General features: G+C 47.1%; 1 protein-coding gene across 4 annotated transcripts in view; it reads left to right on the top strand.

Annotated features, from left to right (window-relative positions):
* PTPN11 (protein tyrosine phosphatase non-receptor type 11) overlaps positions 1-25130 on the top strand; it is a 56463-nt gene continuing 31333 nt past the window's right edge. For 2 of the 4 annotated variants that reach the window (XM_084868312.1, XM_084868314.1), the window contains exons 1-5: positions 2-235; positions 18903-19025; positions 20683-20877; positions 23366-23558; positions 24525-24641. In XM_084868312.1, coding sequence (XP_084724438.1) covers positions 222-235; positions 18903-19025; positions 20683-20877; positions 23366-23558; positions 24525-24641 — 642 coding nt within the window. In that variant the 5' untranslated portion in view covers positions 2-221. Of the gene's footprint in view, positions 236-18902; positions 19026-20682; positions 20878-23365; positions 23559-24524; positions 24642-25130 lie in introns of all 4 variants that reach the window. The other 2 variants (XM_084868313.1, XM_084868315.1) reach the window with 2 other exon arrangements.

Here is a 25130-nt window from a genome sequence, read left to right on the forward strand (position 1 = left end):
AGGGCGGGGGAGGAGGCGGAGCAAGCCGGGCCGGGGGGGCGGCTGCACAGACAGTCTCCGGGATCCCCAGGCCTGGAGGGGGGTCTGCGTGCGGCCGGCCGGCTCTGCCTCCCCTCGTCCGGTCCCGAGCGGGCCTCCCTCGGGCCATCCCGATGGTGACCGGGCCCAGCGGCGCCTGAGCCAGGAGCGCGCCGGTCGCGGAGCCGGAGGGCGGGAGGAACATGACATCGCGGAGGTGAGGAGCCCCACGGGCCCGGCGCGGCCTCGGCCCGTCCCCCGCCGCGTTCCGTCGTCAGCCCCTCCCGGGAGGGGGCGCCCCGGTTGGGTTTCGATCGCTTGTCCGGGGTCAGGGGCGGGGAGGGTGGGGGGAGAGGCCGGGGGAGATGCTTTCTTCCAACCTCCTCGCCCTCTCGGGCCGGGCCCGGCCCCACCGCGCCCCCACCTCCCGGTCCCCATTCATTTCCTGCCTCCCCGAGTTCCGGCTCCCGCAGCCTTGGGGATGCCGGTCTGGACGGGGGCAGGTAGAGCCGCCGGGGGACCCGCGGACGCCAGCGGCCCGGCCCGGCGCCGCATTCCTGACCCATTGCCTCATGAGAATTGCCTCATGGTGATTCCGAAATAACCCCGCTCGCTCTCGGGAGGCTCCTGGTTCCGGGAGCCGGAGGGGAGCGGCGGGCGCTGCGCGGGGCCCGGCCCCCGACGGCGGAGCTGCTGGCGGTCACTGCCCCCCGCGCGCGTTTGGGGGCTTCGCTCGGGACCTCGGACCCCTTGAGAGGCGTCTTTGCATTACCCCTCCCTCCCCTCCCGTGCCAGACATGGAAAAACTGACTGTATCTGCAGCTATTAGAAGTATTTCCTTTCTCAGCGACCTTCGCTTCTGAGAGATGGGAGGGAAGGGAGCTGTAACCTCTAGTTGTTGAATCCTTCACCACAACCTTAAAAGCCAGGTGGCATTCATCACCCGCCGGTTTGCGGATGTGGAAACTGAGGCTAATAAATGACAGGGTCTGAACCTTAAGGGTCACAAGGAGGATTTGTGAATTACTGAGATCCTTTGAAAGTTCAGGGTGATACTAATAGGTAACATTTGTTAAGCTGTTACTGTAAAGCCAGACACATCTAATCTTCACTAGAACCCAATTACTCCCCTATCCCCCTTTTTAAAATATATATTTTTATTGATTTCAGAGAGCAGTGGAGAGGGAGAGAAAGATAGAAACATCAGTGATGAGAGAGAATCATTGATCAGCCGCCTCCTGCACACACCCTACTGGGATTCGAGCTTCCGACCCAGGCATGTGCCCTGACTGGAATCGAACCTGTGACCTCCTGGTTCAGCGGTCAAAGCTCAACAACAGAGCTGTGCCAGCCAAGCTATTATCCCCTTTCTAAAGATGAGTAAACTGAGTTTCAGGTGTGAGGCAACTTGCCTAAGGTCACAGCCTGTAAGTGGTGGAGCCAGAATCCCCACTGTTTAATCACCGTTGCTCTTACTATTTTATAATGCTGCTAATCATTGTTAAGCCTTCATTTTGTTGTTAAAACAGTAGTGTGTGACCTCTTGTTTTCAGATGGCGATCTTGCTATTTTGTATTGCCTCTCTTTATATACATTTCTCATATAAGACTCATTGTTTAATCTTAATTGTCCCTGTATGGTCAATGTCATAGACATTTGAAAAACTGTGTCAAGCTGTGTTGGGGTTATTTGAATGAGAGACTTTTCAAAATATTAGAAATGTTTTCTCAAAATACACCTGCACTTTATTTATTGGTGGATTTGGAATGAAAACTTAGGAAGTGACTTGGACAGGCATGTTGGCAAGTGCTTACAGATCTGGGTAGTAGTATATAACTGCATTTCCACAGAACAGTGTATAGCCTCAAATGCTGTAATCCTTTAGGGAGCTTTTAAATAAAGCAGTTGTCTATTCTTTAATCTGTCAAATAGTCATTGAGCCTTTTGTTCCTTGTGTCTGCTCTTCTAGACAAGTAAAGATCTGCTTCTTTAGGAGACAAAAGACTGGGGTCTGGGGGTGGGGAAGGGGCAGAGTAGTAATAGATCCTACATTGTCCAGTTTGTTAGTCTAGAATAGGGGTGTCGAACTCAATCAGAGAAGGGGCCAAAATCTAAAATCCAGCCTAAATCGCGGGGCCGAATGGTTTACTGAACAGTCATAAACTGACAATGTCATAAACTGACAGCGGAGTGCAGTGATGACAGCGCGGTGCGGGCCACATTGCAAGGCCTGGCGGGCTGGATTTGGCCCGCGGGCCTTGTGTTTGACACATGTGGTCTAGAAGCTGGGAAGTGTGGGTATAACAAGTGATAAAGATGGCAGTTTAGAGTAATTCCTCCTCTCTTCCAGCTCTTCCTATTATAAAAAAGAAGTGTCACCCTAGCCGGTTTTGCTCAGTGGATAGAGCGTTGGCCTGGGGACTGAAGGGTCCCGGGTTCTATTCTGGTCAATGGTACATGCCCAGATTGCAGGTTCGATCTCCAGTAAGAGGTACCAGGAGGCTGCTGATCAGTGATTCTCTCTCATCATTGATGTTTCTCTCTCCCTCCCTCTCCTTTCCTCTCTGAAATCAATTTATATATACGTCTGCCACCTAAAAAGGCAGGTTCTGAACAACACACATAATTGGGAATTATTATTTTTCAGATTGTAGGTCTGTTTTATTATTTTTAACCAGCTTTATTGAGTTATAAGTGACATGCAATAAAATGTAGTTTGATAAAGTTTTGACATATGCATATACTTGTGAAACCACCACCACAACCAAGATAATGGACACATCCACTGCTGTTTGAGATGGTTCCTCATGTCCTTTATAATCTCTTCCTCGTCAGGCGACCATGGTTCTGCTTTGTGTCCCAATACATTAGTTTGCATTTCCTAGATATTTATATTAATGGAATTTTATATCTGGCTTTTTATGCTTGGCATAATTATGTTGAGATTTATCTGTGTTGTAGTTTGTGTCAAATAGTTCATTACTTAATTTTGTTGTGTAGTAGTGTTCCATTGTATGGATGTACCACCAATTGTTTGTACATCCGCCTGTTGATGGACATTTGGGTTATTTCCCTGAGTTTGGCTATCACAAACAAAGCTGCTCTGATCGTTCATGTACAAGAGTTTGTATGAACAAATGCTTTCATTTCTCTCTGGTAAACACCGATCAGGGGTATGGCTAGGTCATATAAGTAGGTGTATATTTAACTTTTCCAGAAAGTGCCTAATTGTCTTTCAAAGTGGTTATACCATTTACATCCCCACCAGCAGTATATAGGAGTTACAGTTCTTTCACATACTCATCAGCACTTGGTATGATCACTTAAAAAAATATTTTATTGAGTTTTTACAGAGAGGAAGGGAGAGTTATAGAGAGCTAGAAACATCGATGAGAGAGAAACATCGACCAGCTGCCTCCTACGGTACACCCCCCACCGGAGATGTGCCGGCAACCAATGTACATGCCCTTGACCGGAATTGAACCTGGGACCTTTCAGTCCACAGACCAACGCTCTATCCACTGAGCCAAACTGGTTTCAGTGGTATGATTACTTTAAAAAAATTTTTTTTTTATTGAGTTTTTACAGAGAGGAAGAGAGAGGGATAGAAAGCTAGAAACATCGATGAGAGAGAAACATCCATCAGCTGCCTCTTGCACACCCCGTACTGGGGATGTGCCCACAACCAAGGTACATGCCCTTGACTGGAATCGAACCCAGGACCCCCCAGTCCGCAGGCCGACGCTCTATCTACTGAGCCAAATCGGTTTCGGCTGGGTTAATTTTTGTATATGGTATGAGGTGTGGATACATGTTCTCTTTTTGGCATATGGATAGTTATTCCAGTACTATTTGTTGAAAAGACCGTCAGTCTTTATTGAACTTGCACCTTTGTTGAAAATCAGTTGTCCATTTATATGTGGGTCTATTTCTGGACTCTATTCTGTTACATTGGTCTGTTTGTCTCTCCTTAGGCTAATACCACATGGTCTTGATTATTGTCTATTTATTTATTTATTTTACATTTTTGTTGCTTTCAGAGAGGAAGGGAGAGGGAGAGACAAAACCATCAATGATGAAAGAGAATCAGAGATTGGCTCCCTCCTGCATGCCCCACCCTGGGGATGGAGTCTGCAACCCAGGCCTGTGCCCTGACCCTGGAATTGAACTGTGACCTCCTGGTTTACAAGTGGATGCTCAGCCATTCACCCACACCCCTTGGGCCTGAATATTGTCGCTTTATTACAAATCTTGAAATCAGATAGTGTTAGTCTTCCAACTTCATTCTTCTTTTTCAAAGTATTTTTAACATCAGTATTAATTCCTTCAACAAGTAGTTATTCAACCAGGCAGGATAAAGCAGTAAGATGGGCAAAGATTGCTATTTCTGTGGCTGAGAAAGAGAGTAGACAAACACATGAATAAATAAGATAATTTCAGGTAGTAATAACTGCTGGGAGGGGAGAAAATAAGCCAGAAATGGGGACGATGTTGATTCGGGGTTTAGGAAACGTCTTTTTGAAGAGATGATCATATGAGCTGACTCCTGAATGACAGGTAGTATTCTGAAATTTGTTTTGCTTAATTATTAAAATAATTACTTTTGATTCATGTATAGGATTTAGATTTTGTGTAGCATTCAGTATTAAATGTCAGTATATTCAGTGTGCTGATAACTCTCAATATCACAGGCATGGAAAGGAAGGCACTGAGAAAGCAAATGACATTTTCCCCAATAATTTAGCGATTGTAGTACTGAATTCAGATTTTGAGATTGCCTGACTGCCCTACTCTGCCTTGTTCAGCTGACAAAACTGGCTGCGTTTTCCGTCTTCCTTCAGCATCCTTTACATTTGCTTTTGTTCCTCTGGAAATTCACGTCTGCTGACTTGAGCTGAGAGGAGCAGAAAGCAGCTCGTACTGAGACTTGGCATTTGGTTTATCTGTTGTAGGTCAAGTACATTTTGTCCCAGGCTCTCTCTCCCTGGTGGTCATGTTTGTTTCTCTCCCATGGGAGTAAATAAACGTGCCTTGCTGAAAAAATAACAGTTCTGTGTCTTTCCAGTTGAAACTGGATGTCTGTATTAATGTCACGTCCTGATGTAAGCCCAGGTTTTTGGCCAGAGCTGCTCAAGTGCAGGGCCCGCTGCTAAGATTACTTACCCTTCCTGCACGTGGTCCACGTGGAGACTGTTAGTGAGTCCCACAAGCTGCTGGGAAAGCAGAGCCAACTCCTGTCGGGAGTTTGTTACCGTGCGGGACAATAGAGGACACTGTGCTGATTCCTGTCCCCTTTGGAAACACGGAGGGCCCTTGCCATTCAATGCTGACCTTTTTAAGGAAAGGAAAGACACATAAGGAAAGGAAAGGCTGATAGGAAAGAAGTTGATTCATTTGAAAGCTGGTGTTGGAGGAGAGCCCGAGGGACTCAGGACAGCCAGGGAGAGGAACAAGTGGGTCCTAGAGCAAATTAAGCCTGAAAGCTTGCTGGAGGCAAAAATGACAAAACCGAAGCTGCCCCACTCTGGTCACGTAATGAGAAGCAGGGTTCTTTGGAAAAGACAGTAATGCTGGGAAAAACCGAAGACTGCAGGCAAGGAGGAAGGCCAAATCTAAGATGGATTAACTCTGGGAAAGAAGCCATAGGCATGAGTCTATAGGAGCTGAGTAGGGCTGCTGAAGACAGGACCTTGTGGACACCGCTCACTCACAAGGTGACCAGGAATGACAGGGAACACACCAAGGTGAATAAGGAAGTCTGGCAGGTTCTGTCATAGCTGTGGGTGGCAACAAGGACTTGAGACTCCTGAATGGATTCAGACATCCTAAAATGCAGCCCAGTTCATTACTGAGTTTTGGAGGGTTGTGTGCATTTAGTAAACCCATATGTACTGTGGGCCCTGGCAACAATGAAATATGAAAGATACAATTCATGTTTGCAGAGACCATTGAGTGTAGAGAGGGAGACAGACTTCATACGCCAACCTCAAATGAGTTTGATGAAGGCAGCATCAAACTGAAATAGAAATTTGTCAATATAGAACATACTGTTTAGAATACACATATACTTGTATGTGATACGCACAGACATATACATTGTATATATCTGTCTATACACACATGCATGTATGCACACACATTTATTTGAAAGATAATGGACTATAGATTCAAGTCTTTTTAAAAAATGTATTTTATTGATTTTTTATAGAGAGGAAGGGAGAGGGATAGAGAACTAGAAACATCTAAGAGAGAGAAACATCTTATCAGCTGCCTCCTGCACACCTCCCACTGGGGATGTGCCTGCAACCAAGGTACATGCCCTTGACTGGAATCGAACCTGGGACCTTTCAGTGTCTGCAGGCCAACACTCTATCCATTGAGCTAAACTGGTTAGGGCTAGATTCAAGTCTTTTATCATCCCACCGACCCACTCTAATGAAACATGGATCCATTCATTCAAGAACTATTTATTGTGGGATTACTAAGTGCCCGGCACTGTGCTAGGTGTTGGGTGTTCCAGGTTTTAGGAAACAGGCAAGTGCAAGAGTGCTGAGGTGGGGAAGTGGGGTGCTTGAGGAACAGAAGGAGCACGTGCAGGAGCTATGAGACTGGGGACAGAGGTGGGGGCTGGAGCACACAGGGCATTTTAAGGTCCTCAGAGAGGAGTGGGGATTGTATTTTAAGAGCAGTGCAGCCCTGACCAGTGTGGCTCAGTTGGTTGAGTGTTGTCCCTTGCACCGGAAGGTTGCCCGTTTGAGCCATAGTTCTCTCTCACAAAGATGTTTCTCTCTCTCTCCCCCTCTCCCTCATTCTCTAGAAATCAATAAAAAAAACCCATCTTTTATTTATTTATTTATTTATTTATTTATTTATTTATTTATTTTTAAGAGCAATGCAAAATCCTAGAAGGATGTGATCAGGGAAGCAGCATGAACTGATCTATTTAGAAACACCCCTCTGACCGAAACCGTTTTGGCTCAGTAAATAGAGCGTCGGCCTGCGGACTGAAAGGTCCCAGGTTCGATTCCGGTCAAGGGCATGTACTGGGGATGTGCGCAAGAGGCAGCTGATCGATGTTCCTCTCTCATCGATGTTCCTCTCTACCCCTCTCTCTTCCTGTCTGTGTGTGTGTGGGAATATATATATATATATATATATATATATATATATATATATATATATATATATATATATATATAAAATAAAATAGAAATACCCCTCTGGCTGATGTGAAAGAAGGAGTGGACTTGGAGCACAGACAAGCCAGAGAGAGACCTTGAACTAGGTAGTGTAGGAGTGATTCCCCCAAAGACTTTTGGAGGCAGCTTCCTTTCATTGCCTTGCCAGGAGGGCAGAGATGCTGACCAGTGAAACTCCACGAGAAGGTAATGATTCTTAAAGACATAGCTGTCCGCTCCCATGAAAAAGCTGCCTTCACTTTTTTCCCTAGCCTGTGTTCCTTTGAATGCTTGTCCCTATGGACTGCCCCTTCTTCATAGCTTATCCTTTTCCTACAGAATATTAAATCTTAATTATAAAAGAGGAAGATTCTTATAATCTGCAGAAAGTGTGAACTTTAAACTTTCTCCCCAAGGACAAAGATAATGATTTTTTTTTTCGAAGCTGTGCGTAAGAAAGATACACCCACTATCATTTTATATTTAGACAAGAAACTGAAATTAGACTTTGGATCTCTAGTTTAAACTCCCGTCCAGGCCCAGTAGCCTTGAGAATAAGTTCCTGAAATTACTGGCCCGCTTGACTGTTTCCCCACATCACTGGGGGGAAGGGGTGTGTAGATAAAATATTCAGCATCATTGAATTTTCTTTTTGGTTCATCAGCATTTCTTAAGAGACATACTTGATGTAAATAAGTTCCCAGCCTCAGAGAGCTAAGCCTTTGCAGGATCTGCATTCACTAATGAGAGCATTTGATTTCTGGTGTGATTTCCCAGTGAAAAGTTTTTTGTTTTTTGTTTTAAATTTAAATTTGCACAGGCAGGAATCCAGCTCTTGTTTCTTCAAGCCCACTCAGCACAGGTCTGTTGCATTTTAGACATCTCGTTTAGATATTGATTTGAGGCTCTTTTTCACAAATGGTGGTGGTGGTGTGTGTTTTTATCTCTTTCTATGAGCCAGCTGCTACCCACTTGGGCCATGTTATGACCGGAGAGCCTTACTAATAACAGACAGTGCTCAGAGGATGGCTGTTAGAAGGAATTGTCCGGGGCGGGCAGGTTCATAGATGTTAAGACCCAGTGAGAGGAGGATGTGTTTCCCAACTCTTCTCTATCTGCCTTTTCTCCATACCCCACCTTTCAGTGTTTTAGCCTGCTTGGTTTTTCTTCACGCCCCACAAATATATTCATTCAACAGTTACTCATCTAGTGCCTACTGTGTACACGGGGAGGACTGGAAATTTATGTTTCTCCTCATCCTGTCTGGACACACTGTATTAATCACCTTGTTGATAAACTCAAATGGAATCATCCTGATTTGCCTTTTCCTCTCCTTTCAGGTAATATAGGTTCATTTATGTAACTTTTTTTTTTTTGTAGACTAAGCTCTATTGTTTGCATTCACACTGGGTGCGGGGATGAGGTTGGGTTTAGAGATGTGTGGCCTTAATACCCAGTATTACAAGTGATTGTAATCCTTGAGGCCAGCCCTATAATATAATATTAATTCTGTTAATCCCACTGTTCTTTATCCTCAATCTCAGAGATTGAATGAACTCTCACAGCTCCTTATTAAGTGACAAGCCTACTGTGAATCACAAAATTGTCAGTGATTGGACACAAGTATTAAACATATGTATTAAACATATAATTGGGAAAGAGTTTTTGATCATTACAAATGCTTTTTGAAAAAAATACCTAAGGAAGGAGAGTTTACAATATAAATCAAAGTTCAAGTAGATGGGTTATAGAATAGAAATTTTAGTTTCTAATTCTGTGCCCTTTGAAATAATGCAGGGACAGCCCCTGAAGCTGGGAAGTTAAGCTTATGAAAAGGCAGCATAACCTAAGTGGTACCTATGTCACAATGGCCTCTGTGAAACTGACATAATGATGCAGGAGAAGAACCTGTCCTGCTATATCGTCCACAGAAATAACAGTGATAACAACGGTGATAACGAATGTTTATTAAGCCTTTACCATGTCCATCCTTTGTGCTAAGTGCTGGTTTCTAAGTTTCCCCTGTAGACATCACTCACCTGTTCACTCCTAATAACATGTTAGGTAAAATTATAAGATGTAAAAGAAATAATATAGTTTACTTAATCAAGGAGTGAAGAGACCACCACCTGCCTTATCTCCTGCTGCCAGTCTGCCTGATGGGTGTGGTGGTAGTCTCACCCTCAGCAGTTATTGTTTCTAGCACTCAGTTCATTCTTACCTGAGTGGTGGTGCTGACGATCATATTTCCTCCTATGTGTATGCTACCAACTACAGTAATTTTTTTTTAATCCTCATCTGAGGATATTTTCCCATTGATTTCTAGAGAGAGTGGAAGGGAAGGGGAGAGACAGAGATACCCAGGGCGGGGGATTGAGCCTGCAATCCAGGAACATGCCCTTGGTCGGAATCGATCCTGGGACCCTTTAGTCCGCAGGCCAAAGCTTTATCATCTGAGCCAAACTGCTGAGAGCCTAACCACAGTAATTTAAAAAGAATTTAATTGATTTTCGAGAGAAAGAAGAGAGAGAGAGAGAGAGATATTTTGATTTGTTGTTCCACTTATTTATACATTCATTGGTTGATTCTTCTGTCCCTGTCCTGGGATCAACCTGTAAACTTGGCATAACAGAACAATGCTCTGACCAACTCAGCTACGTGGCCAGGGCCTAACTACAGTAATTTTATTTCTTTTTTTTTTTTTTTTTTTTTTTTTTTTTTTAAATCAATCTTTATTGTTCATATTATTACAAAGGTTCCTCTTTTCTTCCCCCCTCCACCAGGTTCCCACCCCACCCTCTGCCCCCTCCCCATCCCCCATTGTCCTCATCCATAGGTGCACAGTTTATGTTCAGTCTCTTCCTCCCTCCCTTTCCCCGATAGTAAATCCCTTTTCAGATAGTAAATCTGTTACTTAGCATTTTCTCATATCAATAATACCTCCACATGCCCAATGATACACTTCACACAAAAGACATTTCCAAATAGGTCAACCAGCCTCATCCAGGCCCCACCCAAGGCACTCACAGATCAGCACCCCAGCGCTATACTAACTCAACACATCCAGATCTAAGCCTTCATCACTTGATTCAGCAGACCCTCAAGTTCCCGCAAAAGTTTCCAGCCATGTCTGAGAGGCAGCTGTGGGCAGGTACAGGCGAGGAGCGAGCTGTTTCGGGCCTGGCTGCTCCGGGCCTGGCCTCTGTTGCTCTGGTTCGTTCCACAACCAGCTGCTCCGGGTCTGGTCACTGCCGCTCCCGACCTAGTTGCTCTGGACTTGGCTGTTGCTGCTTCAGGCCTGGCCGCACCCGACCCGGCTGCTCTGGGACCGGTTGCTCCGGTCCCGGCCGCTCCGGGCCTGGCCGCTCCCAGCCTGACAGCCGCTGCTCCGGGCCTGGCTGCTCCCAGCCTGGCAGCCATTGCTCCTGGCCTGGCCGCACCAGACCCGGCTGTTCCGGGCCTGGCCGCTCCCAGCCTGGCAGCTGCTGCTCCGGATCTGGCCGCTCCCAGCCTGGCAGCCGCTGCTCCGGGCCTGGCTGCTCCCAGCCTGGCAGCCATTGCTCCTGGCCTGGCCGCACCAGACCCGGCTGCTCCGGGCCTGGCCGCTCCCAGCCTGGCAGCCGCTGCTCCCGGCCTGGCCGCACCAGACCCGGCTGCTCCGGGCCTGGCCGCTCCCAGCCTGGCAGCCGCTGCTCCGGGCCTGGCCGCACAAGACCCGGCTGCTCCGGGCCTGGCCGCTCCCAGCCTGGCAGCCGCTGCTCCGGGCCTGGCCGCACCAGACCCGGCTGCTCCGGGCCTGGCCGCTCCCAGCCTGGCAGCCGCTGCTCCGGGCCTGGCCGCACCAGACCCGGCTGCTCCGGGCCTGGCCGCTCCCAGACTGGCAGCTGCTGCTCCGGATCTGGCCGCTCCCAGCCTGGCAGCCGCTGCTCCTGGCCTGGCCGCACCAGACCCGGCTGCTCCGGGCCTGGCCGCTCCCAGCCTGGCAGCCGCTGCTCCGGGCCTGGCCGCACCAGACCCGGCTGCTCCGGGCCTGGCCGCTCCCAGCCTGGCAGCCGCTGCTCCGGGCCTGGCCGCACCAGACCCGGCTGCTCCGGGCCTGGCCGCTCCCAGCCTGGCAGCCGCTGCTCCGGGCCTGGCCGCACCAGACCCGGCTGCTCCGGGCCTGGCCGCTCCCAGCCTGGCAGTCGCTGCTCCGGGCCTGGCCGCACCAGACCCGGCTGCTCCGGGCCTGGCCGCTCCCAGCCTGGCAGCTGCTGCTCCGGATCTGGCCGCTCCCAGCCTGGCAGCCGCTGCTCCTGGCCTGGCCGCACCAGACCCGGCTGCTCCGGGCCTGGCCGCTCCCAGCCTGGCAGCCGCTGCTCCGGGCCTGGCCGCACCAGACCCGGCTGCTCCGGGCCTGGCCGCTCCCAGCCTGGCAGCCGCTGCTCCGGGCCTGGCCGCACCAGACCCGGCTGCTCCGGGCCTGGCCGCTCCCAGCCTGGCAGCTGCTGCTCCGGGCCTGGCCGCTCCCAGCCTGGCAGCCGCTGCTCCTGGCCTGGCCGCACCAGACCCGGCTGCTCCGGGCCTGGCCGCTCCCAGCCTGGCAGTTGCTGCTCCGGGCCTGGCCGCACCAGACCCGGATGCTCCGGGCCTGGCCGCTCCCAGCCTGGCAGCTGTTGCTCTGGGCCTGGCCGCTCCCAGCCTGGCCGCCGCTGCTCCGGGCCTGGCCACACCAGACCCAGCTGCTCCGGACCTGGCTGCTCCCAGCCTGGCAGCTGCTGCTCCGGGCCTGGCCGCTCCCAGCCTGGCAGCCGCTGCTCCAGGCCTGGCCACACCAGACCCAGCTGCTCCGGGCCTGGCCGCTCCCAGCCTGGCCGCCGCTGCTCCGGGCCTGGCCGCACCCGACCCGGCTGCTCCGAGCCTGGCCGCTCCCAGCCTGGATGCTCCGTGCTTGGCTACTGCTGTTCTGGGCCTAGCTGCTCCCAACCCGGCTGCTCTGGGCCGGGCTTCTTCGGGCCCAGCCACTCCGTGTCTGGGTGTTCCTGGACTGGCCACCCTGGGCTTGGCCGCCTCTGCCTCAGGCCTGGCTGCCACTGCCCCAGGTCTGACTGCTCCAGTGCTGGCCGTTGATGCTCTTGTTCTGGCTGCTGCTGCTCTGGGGCCTGGCCACTGCTGCTCCAGGCCCAGCTGCCACTGCCTTGTGCCTGGCCACTCTAGGCCTGGTCGCCGCTGTTCCAACATTCTGTCCCTTTTTTCTCTTTTTTTTTTTCTTTTTTTAAAAAAAAAACAAAACGCATTTATGTTGCAATGTTGGCTGGTGCGTTGAGTTCTGACGTAGTCTTTGATTTTTCAAGATCTTCTTTGTATTCTTTCTTAAGTAATTTTACTATCATTTGCTCTCACTTGATTTCTTCACATTGAGAACTTCTTTGGTTTCTTCCTCCTTGTCCTGGGAGCTCAGCAGGTTGGCCTGTGGCACCCCTTTGTTCTCCGCGGGCTCCCGCGCTGCTCCAGTCTGTTGCCGGGGTCGGCGCCGCCCAGGAAGTAGCCCCCGTCCTTGGCTCCGTTGCCAGCGCTCAGCAGTCGAAGGCTCAGGGGCACCCCCCCCACTGGGGGCCCCGTCACCCGGCTCCTTGCTGGCGCCCGGCTGGCCGGTGTCCGGCAGGGGCTCCTGCTCCTCGTGGCGTTCCTCCAGTCTGGAGCTTTCTTTCTTCCTCCCACTAGGGGAGTCCAGGATCAGAGTCAACAGACTGTCCTCTGCGCACAGTGTGCGCGACTCCGGGGGCTCGGCCTTTGGCCGCGCTCCCAGGACTCCACCTCACAGCTCCGTCTCTCCCTGCCCGAGCCTGGGTCCCCAGGGACTGGCCCAGACCTGGAGTTTGGGGCGGTCTGGACTGAGGCTCAGCGCCGCCGCAGGAGGCTTTGTTTCTTCCGGCTAGGGTAATCCAGCATCAGAGTCAACATTCAGTCCTCTGCGCGCCATGTGCGCGCGACTCCGGGGGCCCCGCATTTCGCCGTCCCCCGGGATTGTCTCCCCCTGCCGGAGCCTGGGTCCCCAGGGTCTGGCACATAACTTGGGGCTCAGCGCTGCCGGTTCGGGGGTTCAGCCCAGGCTGGGGGTTCTATTTCCTTCCTGCTAGGGAACGCCAGGCAGCACCCAGCCCTCTCCTCCTCTCCGGCTGCGACCTCTCCGCGCGCGCGTGCGTGCGAGCGCGCAGCATGTCTCCGTACCTTAGGCTTTTTTTCAGCTCCTCTGATTTTCCTTCTGGTTTTCTCCCTCCTTCCTATTGTAGAGTTTTCAGTCAGTCGACTACCTGTAGCTCTGGGCAATGTCCACTCTACATTTTAGTTGTATTCCCTTGAAATTGTTGTGAGCTGCTGCGGCTAGGTGTATACCCGAGCAGCCATCTTGGATCCTCTCTACAGTAATTTTATTTCTAAAAATTTTTATTTTTTGCTATTTCAGAGAGGAAGAGAGATGGAGAGACGTAGAGAGATAGAAACATCAATGATGAGAAAAAATTGATTGGCAGCCTTCTGCACGCCCCCTGGGGGGGGGGGGTCAAGCCCACAACCCAGGCATATGCCCTTGGCCAGTCTCGAACCTGGGACCCTTCAGTCCGCAGGCCAACGCTGTATCCACTGAGCAAAACTGGCTAGGGCCTAACTACGGTAATTTTATTTTATTTTATTTATTAAATTATTATCTGTGTAATAATACCCTCATAATACCCTCCCTCTAACTACGGTAATTTTAATAATAATTTCCAAAGTGATTGCCTAAGGCATTTGTGCAAAAGCCAAAAACTTGTCCCAAAGCTTCCCCATGCATTTAGAATCACCCAATTTATATATATATGAAGAAAAAATGGCTTTTCTTTTGAAGTAGTTTTTATTTATTTTAGAGAGAGGAAGGGAGAGGGAGAGAGGTAGAAACATCAATGAGAGAGAAACATTAATATCTTTTAGCTGACTCCTAAAAGATCCACCAGGGATCAAGCTGGAAACGTGGGCGAGTGCCCTGACCGGGAAGTGAAACTGAGCCCCGCCTGCTGGGCAAATTTTGGTATTTTAATTGAGAAGACACCTGTGCTGACACCTGTGCCTCCTCCTGACCGTGCAGGAGTCATCCTGTGACAGGACCTCTGTCAGAGGGGAAACTGTGTAGATGTGGGAGAGGCCTGGACGGGGCTCACTCACTCCTTCCCTTCCAGCCGCGGGTATTGATGAAGGAACAAAGTGTTGAATCCTTACCAGCGGCCACACGTGGGGGAGATGTAGACAGTTTCTCTGCCCAAAGGAGCTGCCCGCCAGCCTGTGACCTGGAAACTAGAAATGTGTGATCGGGACCCGTGGCGGTATCTCTGTGGGAGAGCTTGTGGCCCGTGGAGAAGGTGGGATGAGGGTGGGAATCTGAATGTGGAGAAAAGGAAGTACAGAGGCTCCGGGTGGCACATTTAAGGAAAACAGGATGGTCACCAGAGCCAGAGAGTCAAGGAGGGGCCAGACCTGGTGGGTCCCACTAACGTCTGTGACTTATTATAATTGTATTTTTTTTTCTTCTGACTGAAAACGAAATTTCTAGTTCCCAAGGTGAAATCTAGTTGGCTGCTTCTGTGCCAAGCATTTTATGTGTATAATTTATTTCCATATCACAGCAGTGCTACGAGTTAAGTTTTTTCTTAGTGTAGCCAGAAACCCAGAAACTGTAAAAGAAACCTCTGATAAGTGTAATCATGGCCAGGTAGATTTCTGTGGGGAGAAAGATACCACAGATAGCGACAGGGGATAACCCTAAGACAGATGTTTGCTACGCTTATAATAAAGAATCACTTTCTGTTATACGAAGCGCTCCTTTAAATCAGTGAGAAAAAAAAAATCTAATAGAAAACGAGCAATGAGAACTGGCAGCTCACAGAAAAAAGGGGAGGGGTGAAGTGGGCAGAAAACATGAAAAAGTGCTTAGTCTCACATAGAAATGCAAACTAGAATGGCACAGTTTTCCGTGAAGCAGAGTGGACAGAGATGAAAACGTTTGATAATGTATGCGGTATTGGTAAAAGCGAGAGAACACAGGCACTTTCACAGTCAGTTTGTGGAAGTTGAAACTGATGTCTCCTTTTGTGTGCAGTTTGGCAAATTTGTCAAAGTAAAAAGAAAAAGGCTTGACGAAGCAATTTTTATTTCTAAAAATCTAATTTATAAATATACTTATAAAACTGTATACTGATGCTTGTAAAGGATAGGTTCTGCTGTGTTATTTGGTAATCCTCACCTGAGGATATTTTTCTATTGCTTTTTAGAGAAAGTGGAAGGGAGAGGGAGAGACACATTGATTAGTTGCCTCCAGCACATATCCTAACCAGGGCCAGGTCGGGGTTTGAGCTTGCAACAAAGGTCCATGCCCTTGACTGGAATCAAACCCGGGACCCTTCAGGATGACACTCTATCCACTGAACCAAACCTGGTAGGGCCTGCTGTGTTATTTGTAACTAGAGGCCTGGTGCATGAAATTCTTGCACAGAGGAGGGGGTGTCCCCTCAGCCCAACCTGCACCCTCTCCAATTCAGGACCCCTTGGGCTATGTCCAACTGCTGGTTTAGGCCCAATCAGGATTGGGCCTAAACTGGCAGTCTGATGTCCCTCTCACAATCCTGGACTGCTGGCTCCTAATCACTCACCTGCCTGCTTGGTTGCCTCTAACTACCCCCTCACCTGCTGGCCTAATCGCCTCTTACTGCCCCCCCCCCCCCCCCTGCTGGCCTGGTTGCCCCCAACTGCCCCCCTCTGTTCACCCGGTCATCCCTCACAGCCTTCCTCCGGCCTGGTTGCCCCCATGCAGCCTGCTGTTCTATCATTTGGTCATCCCTCACTAACCTCCCTGCCGGCCTGGTCATAGCCAGCCATCTTGTGAAGGTTAATTTGTATATTACCTCTATTATACAGGATAATAAAAACCTAACAACCTATTCTCCACAAGATCTGAAAGGACACGGATTCTATGAAAAATTAGGGAATCCCGAAATAGCTGGCTGAGATAAGGAAAGATGAAATGGATAACTAAATAAAAAGATCTTGATGGAGGCCATAAGTATTGCATTTGAGGCATCACAGTGGTGAGGTAGAGGACAAACATGAGAAATTCTTTCAAAACCTTTTTTTTTTTAAATCCTCACCCCAGGATATTTTCCCCATTGATTTCTAGAGAGTGGAAGGGAGGAAGGTGGGGGAGAGAGAGAAACATTGATGTGAGGCACATTGATTGGTTGCCTTCTGCATGTGCACTGACCACTGGGGAACCTGCAACTGAGGTATGTGCCCTTGACCAGGAATCAAACCTGACACCCCTCCATCCACAGGCTGATGCTCTAACCACTGAGCACCCGGGCAGGGCAGAACCTGTTTTGAAAAAGAAGGAAGAGATGACAGTGGTGACAGTAAGGGACCAGCTCAGCAGATAGATCTTGTGGCCCAGGCTGGATGATCAGTGATTAAAAATGAAGCAACCTCTGAGCCTGCAGTATCCAGTGAAGACTAGTAATGGAGTAAGCTGTTGGAAGAGAGCAGCACTTTACCTTCCATAGACGGGAGATAACGATTATTTTCCTTTCACTCTGGCCCGTGTGGTTCAGTCGGTTGCACATCATTCTGTGCACCAAAAGGAATGCTGGCTAGATTCCCAGTCAAGGCACATGCTGCCTGGGTTGCAGGCTCGATCCCTGGTAAGGGGTGTGTAGGAGGCAGCCGATCCACATTTCTCTTTCACATTGATATTTCGCTCTCTTTCCCTCTCCCTTCCTCTCTCAAATCAATAAAAACATTTTTTTTTTTTTAAAAAAAAGGACCAAGAACTATCATTCCCATTTTGCAGATGAGGAATCTGAGGTAAAGAACTTGCCGAGGTCACAGAGCTAGTAAGTGGTAGCACTCAACACGTGCACCTGAGTCTGGGAGACCTGCCGGAGCCCTGTGGCTGTAGAGCGCGCCATGTCCTTAATGCATGGCTTATGGCAGATGTTCACCCTGCGCTGTCTCCTCCTCTGTTGTAAAAACACTGTGATTGGGCCGATACTTGTGGAGCAGTCTCTTAAAAGTTCACTTGACTGTCACTATCAGGACTCTACCTTTAATATTGATTTATGTTCTTGGGAGCATTGAATTAGCCTGAAAAGTCCAGGATAATTGGGCTTTACAAATGACTCTTCCTACCACAAATCTTGTCCCTCTTGGAGCCCATGACGGAAATCTTGCTGGAAACTAGAGAGGAACTTTTAAAAATGTATATATTTTATTGATTTTTTTTTTTTTTTACAGAGAGGAAGGGAGAGGGATAGAGAGTGAGAAACATCGATGAGAGAGAAACATCGATCAGCTGCCTCCTGCACACTCCCTAATGGAAATGTGCCTGCAACCAAGGCACATGCCCTTGACCGGAATCGAACCTGGGATCCTTGAGTCCACAGGCTGACGCTCTATCCCCTGGGCCAAACTGGTTAGGGCAAGAGGAACTTTTTGAAGTAAATACCATATGAACTATTTGAGAGTAAGTTGCAAACTTGATGCCTATTACTCCAAAATTCTTCTGAGTATTTCCTAAAAACAAGGACATTTGCACACATAATCACACTCATCAAAATCAGGGAAATTTGCATTAAACAGTATTATCATCAAATTCCTATCTCCCTTTCAAATTGTTTCTGTAATATCCTTTATAGCAAAAGATAAAACAAACAGCAACGAAACTCCTTTTCCTTTATCTCCCTTCCCTGTGTTCATGATACAGTCCAGAAGAACCGTGTCTTTCTTGTGTGTTGTTATTGGCCTGCAGTCTGGATAGTTCTTTGATGCATTTTTTACATTTTTGAAGAGTACATGCCAGTTAGTGGACTGTCACTCACTTAGGGTTTGTCTATGGTCCTCATAATTAGATTAGGTAATGCGTTTTTAGCAGGAATATCACAGAAAAGACACGGCTCTTCTCTGTGTGTGTTGTCAGGATGTCATAACTGGTCATGCTAACTTTTACCAGATGATTAAGATAGTATCTTCAAGTTCTCTATTGTGAAGTTCTTTAGTTTATTTTTCTTGTCAATTAACATGTAATTAGCAAGCATTTTGTGGGCATTGCAATAAATATTCTGTCTTTCCTGACATGTACACTGTTTATGTTAACGTCCGTTGTTGATTCTTACGTGGATGGTTGGCCCTGGCTGGTGTGACTCAGTACTTACTTGTTCAGTTCCACTCCATGTGTTCAGTCTCCTGACCAGGTGGACTGTCACTTTGAGCTTGACCTATCAAGTGACTGGTTTAATACTCAGGTCCCCTCCCTCACCTACGGGCTAGCAGGATCTCAGGCCAACCAAGGGGACTGCGAGGAGAGGCAGTGACCAAGGAGAAGAGGGGGAAGGGGCAGAGAAGGTTTGATTTGTATTTTTATTAGCCACTCATAGGCACTTCAGCTGTGATGGTGTGGAACAGGGGTCCTCAAACTTTTTAAAGTGGGGGCCAGATCACAGTCCCTCAGAGAGCTGGAGGGCCGGACTATATGAACTACTAATTCCTACTGTAACACCTCGGCTGCGCTCACTGCCCAAAAAACCTGGCGGGCTGGATCAGACTCCTCTGCGGGCCGCATGTGGCCCGCGGGCCGTAGTTTGAAGACCCCTGGTGTGGAACGTAGCGCTGGCAGAATCCTGTTATTCATTGCTCTCTCTTTCTCTCTAGATGGTTTCACCCGAATATCACCGGCGTGGAGGCCGAAAACCTACTGCTGACAAGAGGAGTTGATGGCAGTTTTTTGGCAAGGCCCAGCAAAAGTAACCCAGGAGACTTCACACTTTCCGTTAGGTAAGTGGGAGGAAAAGGAGAGACTCTTGACAGTGGTTTCCAGATAGGAAATGTTGAAACCCCGGGTGGACACTTGCTGCCCTTGTGTAGAGTGTGAAGGCCTGCCTGCTGCCTTGGTGAGGCCTGGCTCACCGATCAGACCTGACTCAAGCTCTGCCTCCTGAGAGTGAGGGGCTTGAGCATTCAGCGGAAGTGGGTGATGGTGGGCATCCTCGGAGACCACCGAGGGTGAGCTGGAGCAGAGTATAGCCAGTTCCTAAGCCACCCTTGAAGCCACTCATCCTGAACCTGGATCCCTGCATTTTTCCTTTCCTTCCATTAATCTCTTGGTGGGAAAAATACCTCTAAAGAGTTTCATTTAAAAAATATATATATATTTTATTGATTTTTTTTCAGAGAGGAAGGAGGAGGGATAGAGAGAAACATTGATCAGCTGCCTCCTGTACACACTCTACTGGGGATGTGCCTGCAAGGTACATGCCCTTGACCAGAATCGAACCTGGGATCGTTCAGTCCTCAGCCCAATGCTCTATCTGTTGAGTCAAACCGGCCAGGCCCATTTGTCTTTTTCAAGAAATAAAATATCACTGAGGAAGTTGTGGTCCTGTGCGTTCCCCTGCCCAGTCCCATTCCCCTTCCTCTCTCCCCAGAGGAAACCGCCATCGAGAGGTTGGCATATATCCTTCCTGGTCATGCTTTTATACTTGTACGCATTTGTACTGTGTGTGAGCAAGGTCAAGTTTGTGTGTGTGTGTGTTTGTGTGTTCAGAATTCACATCCATGGCTTTATAACATGTATTATTCTGCAACTTAAAAATATATATATATATATATTTTATTGATTTTTTACAGAGAGGAAGAGAGAGGGATAGAGAGTTAGAAACATAAATGAGAAACATCAGTCAGCTGCCTCCTACAACACCCCCTACTGGGGATGTGCCCGCAACCAAGGTACATGCCCTTGACCAGAATTGAACCTGGGACCCTTCAATCTGCTGGCCGACGCTCTATCCACAGCCAAACCGGTTTCGGCCGAATATTCTTATAGAAGTTATTTGGTAGCCATACAGTTTCATTCTTTTGGGCAAGATATTTAGGATTGGATTTACTGGGTTGCACAGTAGATGTATATTTGTTTAACTTTTAATCCTGTGTCTCAATTAATGATGAAAAGAAAGTCATTTAAAATATACAACTGGAGCCAAAACCGGTTTGGCTCAGTGGATAGAGCGTCAGCCTGTGAACTGAAGGGTCCTGGGTTCATTTCTGGTCAAGGGCACATACCTTGGTTGTGGGCACATCCCAATAGGGGGTGTGCAAGAGGCAGCTGATGGATGATTCTCTCTCATTGATGTTTCTAACTCTCTATCCCTCTCTCTTCCTCTCTGTAAAAAATCAATAAAATATATTTAAAAAATATTCAACTGGATAGGTCAGACTTTCAAAGTAGGAGCTGTATAAGAGAAGAAACCAATAAACAGAGCCCTTTGTTTTGAAGTGATGGACTGTGTGGTTATTTCAGTCATGGCATTGCTTACGGGGAATAGTTCCATGGGTTTGTTTTAAAGTTTAGATGAAATCTAGTGATGAATATGAGATCTGTTGTTACTAGTGCAGTGTTTTATTATTTCCCCTTCTTTCTGCTGGACTATTTTAGAAGAAATGGAGCTGTCACCCACATCAAGATTCAGAACACTGGTGACTACTATGACCTGTACGGAGGGGAGAAGTTCGCCACTCTGGCTGAGTTGGTTCAGTATTACATGGAGCATCATGGGCAATTAAAAGAGAAGAATGGAGATGTTATTGAGCTCAAATATCCTCTGAACTGTGCAGATCCTACCTCTGAAAGGTCAGTGACATCTTAGTAACTGCAGTCTCTACGTCTCCTCTGCACCAAATGTTAACCATGATGTATTCACATAACCATAATGTTATGTGAATACATTATGGGGGTTTGGCTTGTACCTATTTCTCAAGTTGCAGTCTGATTTTAAAAATTTCAAAAAAAAATTTCAATTATAGTTGACATTCAATATTATATTAGTTCCAGGTTTACAGTGTCATGGTTAGATATTCACATAACTTGTGAAATGATCCCCTGATAAGTCTTGCATCCACCTGATACCATATATAATTATTACAATATTATTGACTATATTCCCTAAGTCGTACTTGACATCCTGTGACTGTTTTGCACCTGCCAATTTGTATATCTTTTTGTTTGTTTGTTTGTGTGTTAATCCTTACCTGAGGATATTTTTCCATTCATTTTTTTGGGGGGAAAATGGAAGGGAGTGGGAGAGACAGAGAGAAGGGAAACATCGATGTGAGAGAGACACATTGATTAGTTGCCTCCTGCACGCCCACACCCCGCCACCTGATCAGGACCAGGGATCAAGCCTGCAACCAAGATACGTGCCCTTGACTGGAACCGAACCCGAGACCCTTCAGAGTGTGGGCAGCCAAGCTGCAATCTTTTAATTTTATTAAAGTAAGAATAATAGGATCACATTATTTTCAGAGTACCCTTTTCTTGCCAAAGCTTCAGTCACTGTGACTTACACTCATTCCAAGGGCTCGGGCTATTCCTGTGTATTTTTAGTACGTGCAGTAATTTTAAGATTATGGAACTGATCATCTTTGAGAGTTATGAGAGGAAAACAAACAATAATGGTGACACCAAAGTCATAGCAGTTCTCCGTAGTAGCTGCTGACCGGTCATGCAGCATTGCCACCAATAGATGTCAGTTTAATCTCAGAAGTGGGAAAGTTGAGAACTCCGAGGGTCCGATTTCTCAGCAGCTCCTTCCTGTTGCACCACAGATGGGTGAGAATGACCTTGCTTAGCGGGAATGTATTATTTCAGAGCTCTTCCCCTTCCTCCCCCCCATCGCTGTGTTGGAACTAGGCTGATGTAAACTGGGGCTTGACTTAATTTGTATTGATTTTATTGGTTTTCCACATTCCCCTCTCTTCTGACTCAGTACAAATTCAGGGTCTCTTAATTAGGTTTGTGTATTTTGTATCTTCGACCCGTACCTCCATGTCAATGCTATTATGTGCTGATAATTTGTTTCTCCAGCTGTGACTGTAGCTTTCAGCAAAAGGCTGCCCGCCAACCCTGTGCAGTATACCTCTAAATTTTACTCTGTTCAGTGGAGTATGGATGAGAAATAGCTCAAAGTATATTCCTTTAAAGATGAATCATCTGCCAGAGTAGTACTTTTTTCTTCCCAAGATCCTGAGGGGAAAAGCCACCTTGTAAACATGACCATGTTCAGGTTTTCTATACGCTCAGCGTCTGTCCTCGAATGGCCTGTGTCAGGATTCTGGTGTGCTGGCTGCGTATACAGGTACCAGTGCATTGGTATCTCCAGTTGTGAGCAATGGTAATTCACATTTTTAAACAAGATCCCTTACCACTTTAGGTCTTATATGCATTACAGTTTGAAATGATAACCCAGCATATAAGCCAAAGATGTTGCTAGCAAACTAGGAGGCTGTGCAAGTATAGGTTGTAAATATGGAAAATTTTGAAATGCTTGAATTAACTTAAAATGAAGATTTTTCTTGCATACTGTTCATATACCAGAGCAAGGGCAAACATTTATTTTATTTTTTATCTAAAAATTTATTTTTCATTATTTTTTTATACAATTCTTTTTCTGTGGGCAAACATATCATTCTCTGTCTCTAGTATAACTTTCTATTATAATTTCTCTAAAAGGCTGTGATTAACTAGTTGGTCCTTTTAATGCTGGGAATGGAGAACTGACAAAATATATTTCTAAAAGGTGGGAGACGTAAAAGAGAAGGGAAAGATTGAGGACATTTATCGTCAAATGGCTGAGGGCTCATTGAAGAAGTTTAATGGTCATTCCTTTTTAAAAAAATATATTTTTATGGATTTCAGAGAGGTAGGAGAGAAAGAGAGAGAGAGAGAGGAAGAGAGAGAGAAAAAAAGAGAAACATGAATGATGAAAGAGAATCATTGATCAGCTACGTCCCACACACTTCCCACCAGGGATGGAGCTCACAACCCAGGCATGTGCCCTCACTGGGAATCAAACCATGACCTCCTGGTTCATAGGTGGATGCTCAACCGCTGAGCCATGCTGGCCAGGCTAATGGTCATTCTTGACAGCTTTGTCATTCTTCCTGTCTGTTGGGTTGCAAATTCTGTCTTTACATAGTATCGTTCCATCTCTTGGGGGTAAAAAAAAAATGTGTTTGTTTTTAAATTGTATTTAGGAGAGCTGACTATATATGGTAGTTTTGTCAAAGAGTATTGTGATTTCATGGCAGAACTCAATTTATTTTAATTTTAAAATATTTAGGTGGTTTCATGGACACCTCTCCGGGAAAGAAGCAGAGAAGTTATTAACTGAGAAAGGAAAACACGGTAGCTTTCTGGTACGAGAGAGCCAGAGCCACCCTGGAGATTTTGTTCTCTCGGTCCGAACTGGTGATGACAAGGGGGAGAGCAATGACGGCAAGTCCAAAGTGACCCACGTCATGATCCGCTGTCAGGTAAAGCCTTGGTTGAACTTGGGTCTGTTTGCCAACTCTCGTCTTCGGTGATTGTTCTACTTGGAGAAAACTGATACCATTACTTCCAAAGCCAGAGTTTCTTGCTCACTTAATCAAGGGCTTCTACACTTTTATTTATTTATTTTTTAAATATATTTTATTGATTTTTAACAGAGAGAAAGGGAGAGAGATAGCTAGAAATGTCGATGAGAGAAAAACATCGACCAGCTGCCTCTTGCACACCCCCTACCAGGGATGTGCCCGCAACCAAGGTACATGCCCTTGACCGGAATCGAACCTGGGACCTTTCAGTCCGCAGGCTGACGCTCTACCACTGAGCCAAACCGGCTTCGGCAGCTTCTACACTTTTAGTAATTATAATTTTTTATTTCAAACTTTACTAAATCATTTATTTCCAGTCTCTCCCTGGCAACTTAAGTTATATCTCCACTAGCCTTGGAGTTTGTTGTATTTCAGAGAGAAATAGTTATTTACTTTCTATTCAGCAGGCTAGTGTATAAGCAGAGAGTAAAGAATACTGTTTTTCACCTTTTAACACTAGTTAGCCCAGCCGGTGTGGCTCAGTAGTTGAGTATTGGTCCCCAGGGGGCAGCCAATCAATGATTCTCTCTCATTGATGTTTCTATCTCTCTCTTCCTCTCTCTCTGAAATCAATGAAAACATAAAAAAGCCACTATTTAGTTAACTTATGAAGGAGAAACTTTCTTGTGGCCTACTTGATGTTGGATACCTACTTATTGCTTTCACACCTCTCAGTAAACTCTTGGTCAGTCATTCCATTTTCATCCTTCTTGTCGGGTCCTATCCTTGTTGTTACCCAGTTGTCTGATCTTCCCATTACTGGGGGTCCGGGTGGGGGTCGAGGGAGTTCCTCTTTGGCCTTCAGTTGGGAAAACAGTGATTTAACGAAGAGGTAATAAACATCATTTTTTTTTGTGTTGCAAGGAACTAAAATATGATGTTGGTGGAGGAGAGCGGTTTGACTCTTTGACCGATCTCGTGGAGCATTATAAGAAGAATCCCATGGTGGAAACACTGGGCACAGTTCTACAACTCAAGCAGGTGAGCGTGTTAGAAAGCTAAAGTGCCATCTTACCGAGCTGAAAAGTCCTAATGTAGGATGTCCCAAATATGCAGAAGTAGAATGGTATCCCGAACCTCTGTGCCCATCACCCAGCTGCAGTTATGATCATCGCATCAAATCCCATTTCATTTTTTACTCCACTCATGGCCCTCCTCCTGTGGTATTTGGGAAGAAATTCCAAATACGTCATTTCCATGACTATCTCCATATGTACCCCTAAAAGGCCTTTCACTCTAGGTGCATAGTCATTTTGAAGTTATTGCTATTTCAAAGTTCAGTCTTTATCATGTAATGGCAAATTATTTTACCTCTCTAATATTTTGGTCAAAGCAGATTGAATTTATACCAGCAGAGTAAAGTGCGTGTGGAGATTAGGGAAACAGTTATTTCCTGACAGAACAGAAAAGAAAGTGAAACTGTATTTGAAAATGCTTGAGAATTACAATGTCCTGTGAACTTCCTGTCTT

Source organism: Pipistrellus hanaki, assembly GCF_964339955.1.
Source record: "Pipistrellus hanaki genome assembly, chromosome: 19".
NCBI lineage: Eukaryota > Metazoa > Chordata > Mammalia > Chiroptera > Vespertilionidae > Pipistrellus > Pipistrellus hanaki.